Genomic DNA, 14,042 nt, shown 5'->3' with positions numbered 1-14,042 from the left:
CCCCGCCCCCCCCCAGGCACTCCAGGGGGGGAGGGCTGGGCTCGCTCCAGCTGGACTGTAGATTTTTTTAAATTCAAATGGTTTATTTATACAGATCTCTAATAAAAGCCAAGCCACGGCCTGTTAGTGTGACTGACTGACTCCATCTTCTTGCCCAGGCGGGGCGTGAAGCTGCCTCCTCCCGGCTGGGCGCTCCGCTGGGGGCTGGTGCAGTCCGAGAGCCTGGCTCACCCGCTCGAGATCGGGGAGTCAGCCCAGGGCCCCAATCCAGCTGTGCGTCAGGGGATGCAAAATATCGTATTCCTCTTAGAAACAGTCATTAAAAGAAGGGGGGTTGGGAGGTGTCTCCTCTCCTCCCCGCCGCTGCAGGTAGCCGGCGCCTCCCAGGGGCAGGCAGTGAAGAAGAGCTGGGCCCAGCACCTTGGAAACAAAGGCATTCCCGCTGCCTTGCAGCAGGGCCCCTGTGATCTCAAGCCCAGCCTGGACGGGGCTGGGCCCAGGCCCCATTTGCTCTCTGGCAGGCGCGCTGCTCCGGGGGCCCCTGACAGCCAGGGAAGCGTCGAGCTCGTTGGGAGCGTGGTCCACCTGTCAGCTCTCACCCGGAGTCACAGCTTCATCTTCCAGCAAGAACTCCTGGATTTCCAGCTTCATCGCGGCCCTGGAAGACAACCACCATCTCAGCCCCCTGCCACGCCGGGTTGAGCTCCCGGCGCAGGCCCGGTCCGACCGGCTCAGGTCACATTCTGGATGTTATGGTAAAGGAGGAGATTCTGCCTCTGATTTGCTTCTAACTCGGCCCGCGTGGCAGCGGCTTCTCCCAGGGCTCAAGCTAGGATGCAGGCCGCGGGAGCGCGGTGACTGATGGCGCCGGCCCACCCGCCCTCCCCCTACCTGCGTTTCCTGCGCTCTGCCTCCGAGCGGACGTAGAGCGGGAGGCTCTCCAGGCAGGTCTGTAACAGAACAGAGCGGCGGTGACAGGCTGCCCCCAGCGTCCCCCGTTCCTGTGCTGCTGGGGTCTGTGCACCAGGGTGTGTGTGTCTCTCCCCCCCCTCCCCCCGCCCCCAGCACCGTGCCGCAGCCCTGGATGGGGGCAGGGGGCTGATGGGCAAAACTGGGATCCGAAGGAGACTCCACCGGGATCACAGTCCTGCCAACAAAGGAGACCCACCCCCCTAGACAGCCAGGTCTGCCAAGTGCCTAAAGCAGGGCTGGGACTGCAGCAGAGCCCCTGAGGGGCAGAGGGGCTCACCGTGTCCTTGATGGTCAGTCTGCAGCCGTAGCAGAGCAGGGGCAGGAAGTCGGCCCGGGCGTCGGCCCTGAGGGGAGAAGACAGAAGTGAGGAGAGGGCTAGGGGCCGGTTCTGCTCGCAGGGGAGGAGCTAGCTGGGGGCAGCTCGAGGATGGTGGTGCCGCGGCTGCTAGGGGAGTGTAGGCCCAGACGGGAAGCGCACGCGGGGCCACAAGGCCAGTGCTGCTCCAAGCAGTGCGCCTACCCTGCGATGGATCCTGGGCTGGGGTTGGCCTTACCCTGGAGCTGTCGTGTTCATGCAGCATCCTCTCTGCTCCTCTGCCCCCAGGCAGCACCCTCTCCCGGCGGGCGCCGCAGCTGGCAGCTTCTGCTGGGAGAGCCGCTCCGAGACCAGGATGGCTTGCAAAGCAGAGCCGTCCTCTGCACCAAAGAGAGATGGTTGTCAGAGCCCCTCGGGCTTCCGCTCCCCATCCAGCAGGCCAGGCATCTGCCTCCCCCTGGCGGAGCAGACAGGGCCAGCCAGTGACCCGAGCCAGGATGGCAAACCCCACAGCCCTGGCCTTCAGACACCCCCTGCCAGGCCAGGCACAGCCAGAGGCAGGTTCCCCTGCATGAGGGGCCCTGGGAAGATCCAGGCCCATAGTTCAGCTGGGAAAATGAGCTAGTTAAGCCCTCGCCCTGGCCTGCCCTTAGCCAGGCTGCATCTCTAGGCCCCCCCGGCCCCGCACCCATGGCAAGTTTCCCCTGCTTTGCTCCTGGGGGTGGTGAGGGGCCAGAGCCGGATGGGCTCTGACCCGGGAGGGCAGTTGTTGGCGCCCTGCCCTAGATCAGCCAGAGGGGATTTTGTGGATGGGGGAGGCTGCCCCGCTCAGGGAAAGGGGTCAAGTGAACGGAGCCTGTGCTGGCCGGGGGCAGGCGGGCAGCGTTCGCACGTACCCACGTTGGTGTCCAGGGCGCACAAGCACAGGAGGCAGCGTTCGGGCTCAGCGGCAGGGCCAGCGTCTCCAGGGGTCGCGCTCAGCTTCTCGCCCGTCCTACAGCCCAGAGGGGGACGCACAGAGGTTAGTGCCAGGCGACGGGGCAGCCAGTGCCACTGTGAGTGCAGCTGCCCCCACAGCTCGTGCGGGCAGACGGGGCCTCCCCCTTCCCCAAGGCCTGGACACCACAAGGGCAATTCTTCAATAGCAACGTTAGGTCTCAAACTCTGCAACTGCCCCACAGCCTGTGCCCCACCCCCATGTCCCCCACTACTCCAGCCCTGGGCTCCCCCCACCCTGCTCTGCCGGGGCCCCTCAAGCCTGACTCCAGTCCCAGGCTCCCAACGCACAGTTCAATCAGTGCCCTGTAGCCCCGCCCAAGCCATTTCAGTCCTGGGCTCCCCACGCAGCAGGAGGTGCTGTGCACCAGGATTCAGGGGCACTGCAGAGTTCTGACCCTCCCCTAAGCAGAAGTTTCCAGTCATTCCCACCAAGGTCTGGGCTGACGAGGCGGGCGAATGGCCTCCAGGGTGAAGCCACCCCCACGTTTCCCAGCTGAGTGGAGCCCCGGTCTGCAGAGCTGTCGGGGGGGGGGGGGGGGCGGGGGCCAGCCCTTACCGGTACACGGTGCTGACGGTCGAGGGGAACTCTGCCTGCAGCCCGTAGAGGAAGCGCTCGATCACCCGGTGTATGCTGGCCTTCTCCAGGGCCTGGGGGGGAGGAATCCACATGGAGTCTCGTAGCCTAGCTGATTCCAACCCCCATGCCCGCCCAAGGACTCCCCTGTGACGACAGCAGAGCAGCTGGGTCATCCCCACAGATGTTCAGGGCCCTGGAGTGATGGAATCGGCACCATGCCCGGCTCTGCAGTGCCCAGGGGAGGGGGCGTTAGCCTAATCTGCCAGAGCCTTCCCCCAGTCACATCGGCCAGGCCCCAGCCATCACCGCCTCGGCTGGGGCCCTGGCCTCACTGCCCATCCCTGTCAGGGATCACTGCAGGCCAGCACTTGGGAAAGTGCCCCTTGGTGCCAGGGGCACTGGAGTTCCTGCACTGCGGGGCTCCCTAGAGGGCACACTGACCACTGGGAAGGGCTGCAGGTCCTGTGGGCTGGGCTGGGATGAGCGAGAGAGAGGGGGGTGCCCGAGAGGGGGTGCCATTGACCTGCCGGAAGAGCCCAGTGCCCGGCAGGCTCTCCCCTGCCGGCTGGCCCAGACCCGCACGCCCCCTACCTTGGTGTCCAAGGCAGGAGTGAAGACCGTGGGAACGCCAAACAGGTGGTTGTAGAAGGCGATTTCCTTGGCAGAGTACTCCCTCATGGGCCGCACCACCACCACGTCGCCATGGCGATCGTCCGAGAAGCCCTGCGCGGAGAGAGACTGGGTGAGGGACCGGCCCACTGCCAGCACTGGAGCAGAGCCGGGACGACCCCCAGCCCTCTGCCCGCTGTCGTCCTGCACGTCTGACCAGAGAGCTCAGGTCTGAGCACGGCTGGGTGAACACCGGCCCCATACCTGCCCTTCACACCCAGCCTGGGCTCCTAGCTGCTCCTTCGTGGCCGCCAGGAGCACACCAGTGGCAGTGCCAAGCTCTGGGGTGAACTGCCAGACAGGAGCGTGCCCCCGGCCCTCCAGACTAGCTTCCCCTTGGAGCTGGACTGCAGCGCACTCCGAGCTAGGCTGCTCTCGGAGGGCAGTCGTAGGAATGATTCTGAGGCAGGCCGCGCCCACGTGAGGGTTCTCTACAAACCCCTCTGCCCCCCTGCTACCCCCATCTCACAGGGGCACCCAAGGCACCGAGGGGAAGGGACATGCCTGAGGCCACACAGGGAGTCAGTGCCAGAGCAGGGACTAGAACCCAGGAGTCCCAATTCCTAACCTCTTGCTCTAACCACTGGGCAAGGGAGTGTGGACAGTTCTCAGGTTGGACATGCAGCCTAGTCCTTGAGGCAGATCCTGGCCGGGCAAGGGTTTGTCTGGCTCCCTGGTAACCTAGCCAGCCTCCAGTAAAGGGACAGCCAGGGGAAGAGGCTCTCTCACAGAGCCTCCTGCGGGGCTCCATAGAGGGCGGCGCAGGTCGCTGCTGAGGGGCCTCTGCCCACAGCCAGCTGCAACAACATCTCCGCTCGCGTGTCCATGTTCCTCCCACGGCCCCCTGTGCGGATCGGTTGGAGCGACGCCCCCCAGCCAGCCTCTCTCCCAGAGCCCTTTCTGGCCCTGGCTTCCCAGCCAAGCTGCACAGACCGATGGCTGCGGGCAGCTCCCCGCTGCGTCGCGCACGCCTGCAGTTCAGAGCAGGGGTGAGGCAGGAGCCAGGGCTAACCCCGGAACTGCTGCTGTCTGCGGCCTGTGTGCAAAGCAGCACCTGGGATCCCTCTTGAAGGGCAAGCAGAGGCTGGGGAGATCGTAGATCTGATCCAGCGTGGCGATCCCTGTCTGTCAAGGCCGGCAGCTGGCCTCCAGCATGGGCGTCGGTGGGAGGCAGAGACCCCCAGTGCACCTGGCCTGCTCTGTGTTGTGGGGAACGCCGTCCCCTGAGCGCCAGACAAGCAGCGTCAGTGGCTGTAACATTATCGGTCCCTTGTGGGGAAAAAGTCAGGCCCTGGTTCTCTTGCTGAACCCCCAGTGGGGCTGCTTTTCATGGGAGCTACCTTGGCTGCCCCTACGTTTCACTAACGACCCTACCACTGCACACATGCGTGCAGCCCTGGCCAGCCCACGCCCCTTGCTCTCCGCTTCTGGGAAGGGATTAAAGAGCAATTCCCTCAGGATGCACAGTGCCTGCGGGACTAGGGAATAGAGATCAGACCGTTCCCTGGGTCCCTAACTCCACCCCCTCCTTTAGATTTTCAGGGTGGGAGAATCAGATTTTAGTTTTTATCGTAGCGTTATCTTTTTCTTCCTTGGCCTCCTGTCAGAAACTAACTCAGCGGTTGGTCTGCTCTGAGGACGGAAAGGGGAGCCAAGAACTCTTGGGTTCTCTGGCCTTGGCCGAGTCACTTCCCGTCGGTTCCAGTGCCTGCCCCATGGGGAGAAGTGGGAGAAGACGTACAGTCCCAAGTATCTCTCTCTTTGTTAAGCCAGTCCCCAAGTGCCTGGGAGCTTCAGTCTAAGGGTTAACGTGACCCGGCAGGAGCCGGGGCCGCAAGGCGTTCGCTCCAGCTTGTGAAGGGAAGCAGAAGCACGTGGCGCGGCTCCCCTGACCGAAAGCCCCGGCTTGAGCAGTCAGTGCAGTGACATCTGTCCCAGCTCCTGCATTTGCTGCTGCAGCTGAGAAATGTCAATTTCAGGGGCAGGAAAACCTCCCCTTCCTGGAGAGCATGGAGCGGGAACTGATCGGATCAGAATCCCCGTGCTGCCGTACAGCAGCTCGCACGCGGCTCTGCTCCGATGCCCATGTACTTGTGGGGAGCCTGTTAGAGGCATTAAGGCGGCTGGAGAAGATCAGGGATGTAGCAGCCCTTTGTTCCAGGCCCACGTGAAGATTATACATTCACCCAACACTAAGCTGTGGGCCCTGGGCATGCTCAGTTACGAAGACAATGGAGAAGTTGCAGCAGTGCCAGCTTCTCCCCGAGGTCCCGATAAACCACAGCGCACTAGTGCCGCCAAGGCCCAGGCAGAGCAGAGAGGCCACAGTGCAGTGCGTCTCCATCTCCCCCAGCACAGCAGCCTGGCAGCACTGGGACCAAGGCCTCCAGCTAGGGAAAGGGGCTAACAGTGGAGTCCGGGTAACCGGTGACTCCAACCCAACTCAGACGCCTGCTTCCAGGCGCCCTCCCGCCCGCGGCCCACACTTACCGTGTCCATGGCGAGGGAGGCCCCCCGCCCCAGGGAGAGGTTGGTCAGCAGTTTGACAGCCAGGCGGGTGCAGCTGTCTCCCATCATGACCTTGGAGTACCTGTGGGCCCTGGCCGTGTGCAGGATCAGGTGGTTCCTGAAGGGAGAGAAGCCAGAAGTGAGGGAGGGCTGCAGTCCAGAGCCAGACAGATACGCTGAGCCCATCAGCCCCGGCCAGCTCCTCACGGACGCCAGCTCCTCACGGACACCCATTGCTGTGCCCAGGGTGAGGCAGAGGGGCCATGTGGGGCAGCAGAGCCCACTCCTCCATGGGGGCTTCAGAGGAGGGAGACGAGATCTCACGGGAGCTGGGGGGAGGAGATGAGCAGGGCTGGGCTTTCCCAAGGCCCCGAAGGGAGATCAGCCTCCAAACCCCACTGAATTCCAAAGGCAGCTGGGTGCCTTGCGAAACCCAGTGTGCGCAGGCAAGTGGCCTAGGCAGCTCCTCCGGAGATCCCCAGAGCTTGCTGGGGGGCCTGGCGCAAGAGCGATGGACAGACAGGTGCTCCCGTGGATGGGAGCTGCAGCATCATGGCTGGGAAGCAGTGCATGCTGGGATGGATTGGAGGACAGGAAAGGCAGAGGAAAAAGCTCCTCAGCCCCTCCTCTCCTGGGCAGCCCCCAGGTGGCAGAGAGGGCAAAGCTTGCAGCCTTTGGCACAAGGGCTCAACTCGCGGTCAGCACTCTGGACGGGGCTCACCGCAGGGTCTGCAGCAGCTCTTCTTTAGCCGTCAACGTCTTCACGGACCCAAAGAGCCGGATCAGCTGCTCGGTCCGGACTGCAGCCAACAGCCTGGCTTCCGGGGCGGCCAGCCCCTCCATTCCGGGCGCATCTCGCACGCTGACCTCGGCAAGCTTCTCCTGGATCTGCCTCTCAGGCAGAGAGGGACCTCCGCCCTCCTCCTGCCTCTGCTGGCGGATAAAGCCCTCCACCGCCTCCTTGTAGCTGTCCTTGGGCCCTGCGGGATTGTGGGGCACACGCTGCAGGATGGAGCTGGGCAAGTCAAACACCTGCATGGAGCAAGCAGAGGATGGATCCTGTTAGCTACAGCAAGCGCCTGCATGGCAGTGAGATAAGTGCTTCGGGAGCTGGCAAAACCCAGACAATGGAGGAGCCCCAGGGAGCTTGTGCCAGAGACAGGATTAGAGGTCAGGAGTCCCAGCTCCAGCTCCCCACTCACACCAGGCTGCCTCTCTAATACATAAGAACATAAGAATGGCCCTACTGGGTCAGACCAAAGGTCCATCTAGCCCAATATCCTGTCTTCCAACAGCGGCCAGTGCCAGGTGCCCCAGAGGGAATGAACAGAACAGGTAATCATCCAGTGATCCATGCCCTGTCGCCCATTCCCAGCTTCTGGCAAACAGAGGCTAGGGACACCATTCCTGCCCATCCTGGCTAATAGCCACTGATGGACCTATCCTCCATGAACTTATCTAGTTCTTTTTTGAACCCTGTTATGGTCTTGGCCTTCACAACATCCTCTAGCAAGGAGTTCCACAGATTGACTGTGCGTTGTGTGAAGAAATAATTCCTTTTGTTTTAAACCTGCTGCCTATTAATTTCATTTGGTGACCAGTAGTTCTTGTGTTATGAGAAGTAGTAAACAACACTTATCTACTTTCTCTACACCAGTCATGATTTTATAGACCTCTATCATATCTTCTGCTTAGACGTCTCTTTTCCAAGCTGAAAAGTCCCAGTCTTATTAATCTCTCCTCATATGGAAGCCGTTCCAGACCCCTGATCATTTTTGTTGCCCTTTTCTGAACCTTTTCCAATTTCAATATATCTTTGTTGAGATGGGTCGACCACATCTGCACACAGCATTCCAGATGTGGGCATACCACGGATTTATATAGAGGCAACATGGTATTTTCTGTCCTATTATCTATCCCTTTCTTAATTATTACCAGCATTCTGTTCACTTTTGTGACTGCCGCTGCACATTGAGTGGATGTTTTCAGAGAACTATCCCCAAGATCTCTTTCTTGAGTGGTAACAGCTAATTTAGACCCCATCATTTTATATGTATAGTTGGGATTATGTTTTCCAATGTGCATTACTTTGCATTTATCAACATTAAATTTCATCTGCCATTTTGTTGCCCAGTCACCCAGTTTTGTGAGATCTCTTCGCAGTCTGCCTGGGTCTTAACTATCTTGATTTTGTATCATCTGCAAATGTTGCCACCGCACTGTCTCATTCAGGCCCTATCATGGCTAAGGGCACCTGACCCAGGGCCTCCTCCATCCCAGCCTCGTCAGTTCCTATTGGACAAATCTGTGCCCCATAGTCCTCGGACACCGGGTGGCCACGCTGAGCAGGGGTCTCGGACATCTCAGCCAGAGGCTCTTGTCCCAGCACCTGGAATCGCAGCGAAGGGGGGGTCTGGGGCATGTGATCTCTCGCCCAGTGTCTGCCCCAGCGCTCCGCAGGCCCGTGACCCCACCCTACCTCTTCTAGGTGGGCCAGGTGATATGGAAACCCCGAGGCTTGCAGGACGGTCTCCAGCTGGAGCAGCGTCTTCTCTCTCTCAGCCAGGCTTTGCCCGCACACGGCTCCCTCTGAGTAGCAAACAAGAGATGCCAGATGAGGAGAGTTAGCTGCCTTGCAGGAGAGACTTCTCCATCGGTGAGGAGGGGGTGGCCTAGGATGCTCCAGCCAACCCAGAAGGCATGCAGCCAGATCTACCCTCCTCACCAACCAACAAGGCAGGAAGCAGGGAGATGGGGCTCTCCAGTGCTTGGGCAGGGGGGATACGGGCCTGCAGGCCTTGAAGGCTGCATGCAATGGAGCAAACTGCAGCCACCCTTCTCTTTCAGACAGGAGTGAAGCCTGGGGAGCAGTTCCCAGCAATGCTCCATCTTCCTACAGGCAGCCAGACCAGACCATCTCCAGGTGAGGCCTGGATTCTCCATGGGCAGGCCAGAGCCATGCTGCAGAACTTTAGATGCATACGCCACTTCCTCAGCTCCATATACAGTATTCGCTAATACACGTTAGGCGTAGTACGCAGCATATGAGTAGGTATTCGTGCATGGGTTTAGATATCTAAGTGTTGAGAAGTTACGTTAACTGAATGAATTATGCTCTTCCCACAATTCTATTCATCCATCAAGTATCCCATAACGCTCTGCAAAGCTGAAGTCAGCTTTGGCATTAGAAAATAAGAAACTTGTCAAAGGCAAAATACATGAATGTTCTGCCCCAGCACAGTGGGGAGGTACCTTCACATCCCTGGAGTGCTAGTATCCAAACCAAGATAAGGAACAAACAGGCCAACAAGTGAAGGAACCAGTACAAACGGAGGGCTTGGACTTCAGTGACATATAAAGAGCTTTGTAACTTGTAAAATCATCCTATAAATGCGGCTAGCTGAAATGCAGTACTTTGAAGCACCCGTCCATGCACGGCGAACCCACCGCGAGAGGGTGCGTTCGTCTCCTCGTGTTGTGCCGGTTTCTCTTTAGACGATGCATTTGGCTAAGTTCAGCTGGCTGGTCTCGAATGTTTTTAAGACTGATGCGCGAGCGTAGTCAAACAACAGGCTACGCCACTGAGTCAGCAGCAGAACCCAGCAAAAGAACCCAGAAGAAATGCACTGATCCTCCAGCCAAGCCCCACTCCCTTTCAACACCCCCAGGGACGTCGGGAGGATCCCCCCTCCATCCTCAAACACCCATCCCATTTACAGTCTCTCGACTCCTACGCAGCCTGCTGGTGCTGCCAGGCGGAGAGCGCCCATCTGGTCGAGGAACGAAGTGCTGGGCTCAGCAGGGCATGTCCAGCCCATGCAGCCGCTGGAGGCTGGGAAGAGACCTGCTAACTCGTGCTCGGGTAGCGTCCAGACTGGGATTGCTCTGCAGTCTCTGGAGATGGAAGCACAATTGGTGCACTAACCCCCTGGTCCATCACCCCCCCATAGTGGGGGCTGGTGTAGCTGCCCAGCGTGTTGTCTCTTCGGATTTAAAGAGAGCAGATAGCAGCTGCAGATAAGCCTTAGCCTATCTGCAATGGGGGTACACATACCCCACCCTCAGCTGGGCAGGGGAAGGGTTAATAGTCTGTCAGGGCAACGACAGAGGAAACTTCCCCTCTTCCTGCCCGCTCATGAGGGCAAGGAAATTAGAGGGGGCAGTGATAGGCTCCGAGTTCCCCACGCCTCCCACGGGAAGGAATCTCCCCCTGCTTCCTGCCCAGGGGGACCAGAGAACCAGTACAGGTGGGGAAGCTGCTGCCTGATGAGGGGATACTGTGAGGGGTGGATCAGGCTGAGAGCCTTACTCCTGAGCCCATGCAGGGAGCTCTGGCTGGAGGGGTGTGGGAGCCTTTGAGTGGCCGGACCCTTCCTGGGAAGGGGACACCATCCACCTGTGTGTCTGAAGTGTGCCTCCCCTGGGTGCCAGTCACTGAACCAGACTAGCTTAACCCCCCATTTCCAATATGTTTACTCTGTGCACCGGCCATCTCACTGCTCGCTTGGGGAGCCTGCCTCTCCAGGCCTGAAGGGACGCTGCCAGTAACAGGAGAGCGGAGAAACTAGACTGGCCTTAATAGTGAGAGGGGCACTATCCGAAACCAGCTTTCTTAATGCTGGACAGCATCAGCACATTCCAGAGGGTTCTGGCTGTAGGCTGGCCCAAGACCGCGTGCACAGAATGGGTTGGGAGCAGGGCAGGTTGCTAGGTTACCGTCAACGTAGATGATGCCCGGCATAAAGCGCAGTTTCTTGGCTGTCTCCCGACTCAGCCCCTGAGAAGAGAAATGGGAATGAGCCACTCGTCCCAAGCGCTGGGAAATGTAATTCATGTTTGCGTGTCTTAGCAGCATCCCCTGGATCTAGCAGAAAGGGCAGGTCAGACTCCTCTAATCCTGGCTGTTAGATAGGCATTCCCACGGCCCCGGCAGAGATGGCGAATGTTTCTAGTTAACAACACACCTCGATCTCATGGGCCCCAGCCTAGACCACGTGATTCTAATTGACACCTGATTCCGCTCAGACATTGACCTGGACACTGACATTTGGACGCATTGTCACAGTAACTGTGGGCATAGCTTAGATGCTCCCCGCCTTTTGGGAATAGAGAGCTGCAGGTGCACTGGACAGGAGTTGTGAGAACTTCTAAGGAGCCACATTCACTGATTGCACTTCTACAGTTTAGACATGGGGGCAGACAGAAGCAGACAGCCCTCCTGGGAGATCCAAGCCCTCACCCCACAAAGCAATGCTTTCCTCTCTGCCAGTTCATCAGCCTCCTCTTAACCATCTCTAACACCCCTGCTACGGTCCAGGTGGCTGTTCCTTCCTCCGGCTAACTGCTCTCACTGTTCCTAACAAGTTTCCCCGCAGCACTGCAGAGCGGATACCTCTTGGACTTGTCGAAGCATTGAGCTGGAGGCAGGTCCACCTGATAATGCAAGAAGAACCTGTGAGGGAGATAGGAGAGAGACTTAACCATTCATCTCTGCTTCCCCCTCACCTTCCCACAGCCGTCCCGCCCTTACACAAGAAGCGACTCTACCTTTTCTCCTGGGTAAATGGCACGATTCTTCCCAAGCATCGCACGGAACTTGTGAACAAAATACTCCCTAAAACAGGCCCTTGGAAACAAACACGCACGTAAGTCATTAGAAACGACACTCCCAACCTTACGCGAGATCCCAGCCTTGGCAGGCAGCACCTCGGGCACCCGCATCTCGCACTAATAAAGCTTTGATTCCAGCACAGGCCAACCAGGAGGCACAGGGAACTGCCTGCTACCCTGCCCGACAGGGAAGTCAGTCAATGAGTCCCCCCTTAAGATTTCATCAATTAGCTTCTGTCTGACAGCAAGACAGTTCCAGTGTGGGGACCTAGAAGTCGGTGAAGATCCATTTTAAAGCTAGTCTGAGAAACCAGGCTTGCTGGACTGGATCCCTCTCTAGCCCTCTGAGCCAAAACACTTAAACAAAATAAAAAGCCGAAGAGGAAAAAGTTCCGGTGTACAAAGGCAGGTATCCATTTAAAAGGGTTTGCTGCTTTTGTAAATGGTCAAGTTAAGCCAGACACACGGAGAGGTAATTTGGTCCCCAGTCTCAGTTCAGAGCGGTCAGGGTAAAAATGTGCGCAAGGCGCTAGAAGGCCACGTTTGCAAAGACCATAGGCATGCAGGTATGTGCATGCCCACTGTTAACTGCAACTGGAGTTCTGATCACTTGCGTGCGCGCAGTTGCTTGGGTTGTACTCTCAGTCACAGTAGTATCCGTACAAACTGCCTACGCAACTGCAAACCCAAGCATTCCAAAACCTGGCCTGCAGAGCTCAAACAAATCAACTTCCGAGATTCATATAAAAACAATATGGGGCAGATTACATCTGTCTGTTTTCCAAATTTAAAAAAAAAAAAAAAGGTGAACCCCCTCCCCCTTTTCCTACACTCATACCCCATTTCTCCACAACTAGGGCCCTGCATCACAGTATCTCTTGCATGCAATGGCAGTGATCGGGTCTGTGCAGAAACAAAATGATGCCAATCCAAAGCAAGGGCCTTACAGGGCAACTCCCCACACTCCTAAGTGAATTCAGTCTGCTGCACACAACTGTTGTGCTCTTTATTATCTAGTTGGTTTGAATCTCTCTTGCAACCCTCCTCATAAACAGCCCTATTTCAAACAGATTTATAAAGATCAGTAAATGAGGATCTAAAGATGGGAATGTTCTGGCCTTCTGAACAGGGTTTTTTCTTGCAAATCGCTATGGCTGTTTCGCTCTTACTTGCAAAAGGCATCTCCAACACGAATGACTAACACAGGAGAGGCCTCCTTGCACTTCATGCACTTCTGCGCACAGCTGGGGAAAGAATCAAAGCGAACGGATTACCACTCTAGGGACCACCTTCACGCAAAGAGCAATGCAAACCACCATCAGCGTGTTTAAACACTTGGAAGATACCAGGTGCTTTGTAAGTACGGAGGTGAAGGATGGGCGTAGTACAATTGTATTTTTTTAATAAATGAATCTGGGGTTGATGTGGGAACTAGAGAGACTGAAATGCTGAGGTTATGTACGCACGGGAGGTGGTAGCGCAACCAGTGGCCTAGCAGTAAAAGGCTACGTTATACTATTAGCCCTGGAGCTGACCAGTTACCACCTCCAACTATACAAATCTCAGTCCACATGTCAATTATGTCAGGTCCCGTTTTCAAAGCACAACTCCGGAGGCACGTGTTCAAGCTGGTATTTGCACATACACAGCTGCAGTTGTGCCATGTCAATTGTGGCCATGTGATAATCTGGCCAGATGAGGTCCAGGGGCACCCTGCAATTTCTCTCTCCTCTGAAGGGCCAAAGCCCTAAGGGGTGAGTAAAATAGTCACAGCAGAAGGTAATGGTCACCTTGGTGGCTCTATACCTAGGTATTGTAGCACCCAAAGGCCCCAGTGAGGAGCAGTGTCCCATTGTGCGGGGCATTATAAGCCCCCCCACGCCCACCGGTCAACACCCCAGGCCTGGCCTGGCCTCAGGATGTAGGCTGGCATAGCTATGTCCCTCAGGGGGGTGAGAAACCCACATGACTGAGCACCGGGGCTACGCCGGCCTAGCCCCCAGTATAGACGCAGCAACGTCCCCCCTAAATCCCGCTCTGCGGCTCGAGCGAGCCGGGCAGGCCGCGGGCACCAAGGCCAGAGCTGGCCTGGCCCAGGCTCCAGCTGGCCCCTCGTCCCCGCTGTCTCTGCGGCCAGGCGAGGGGGCGGTTCATGGGCCGTGGCCGGCCCTGGCTAATGCTGGGCCGAGCCGAGCCGAGCCGAGCCGGGCCGGGCCGGGCCAGGCCCCACAGCCCAGCGAGGCCGATCCCCGGGGGTGACCCCCCCGCGGGGGGCCGGGCTCTCACCTGACGCGGGGCCGCCTCCGGGGCTGGCCGCAGCCCCCGTACTCCTCCTGCGCCTGGCACATGGCGGCAGCGCTCCCCTCCCCCACGTGACGCGCAGCCCCGGTC

The 14,042-nt window shown here is 58.3% G+C and overlaps 1 protein-coding gene across 1 annotated transcript; it reads right to left on the bottom strand.

Annotated features, from left to right (window-relative positions):
• Positions 1-13: 13 nt before the first annotated feature.
• LOC112106325 (cytoplasmic tRNA 2-thiolation protein 2) lies at positions 14-14,018 on the bottom strand. Its single transcript, XM_026663802.2, has 15 exons — positions 13,938-14,018; positions 12,821-12,895; positions 11,589-11,667; positions 11,434-11,493; positions 10,758-10,818; positions 8,521-8,630; positions 6,763-7,073; positions 6,024-6,159; positions 3,456-3,587; positions 2,844-2,935; positions 2,185-2,282; positions 1,527-1,668; positions 1,250-1,316; positions 892-950; positions 14-658 (listed from the first exon to the last, which is right to left on the bottom strand). The coding sequence occupies exons 1-15, from the start codon at positions 13,997-13,999 to the stop codon at positions 589-591; spliced, it is 1,554 nt and encodes a 517-aa protein (XP_026519587.1). The 5' UTR covers positions 14,000-14,018; the 3' UTR covers positions 14-588.
• Positions 14,019-14,042: the final 24 nt, after the last annotated feature.

Source organism: Terrapene carolina, unplaced genomic scaffold (genome assembly GCF_002925995.2).
Source record: "Terrapene carolina triunguis isolate 2854851 unplaced genomic scaffold, T_m_triunguis-2.0 Scaffold33911, whole genome shotgun sequence".
Classification (NCBI taxonomy): domain Eukaryota; kingdom Metazoa; phylum Chordata; order Testudines; family Emydidae; genus Terrapene; species Terrapene triunguis.
Note: the sequence above shows the minus strand (reverse complement) of the source record. Positions and strands in the feature narration are given on the sequence as shown.

Coding starts and splice junctions, on each gene's coding strand:
- LOC112106325 (XM_026663802.2), bottom strand. CDS start 13,999: ATGTGCCAGGCGCAGGAGGAGTACGGGGGCTGCGGCCAGCCCCGGAGG. Junction 6,160..6,762: donor GAGCTGCTGCAGACCCTGCG/GTGAGCCCCGTC, acceptor CTCTCCCTTCAG/GAACCACCTGATCCTGCACA. Junction 3,588..6,023: donor CCTCCCTCGCCATGGACACG/GTAAGTGTGGGC, acceptor CTCTCCGCGCAG/GGCTTCTCGGACGATCGCCA.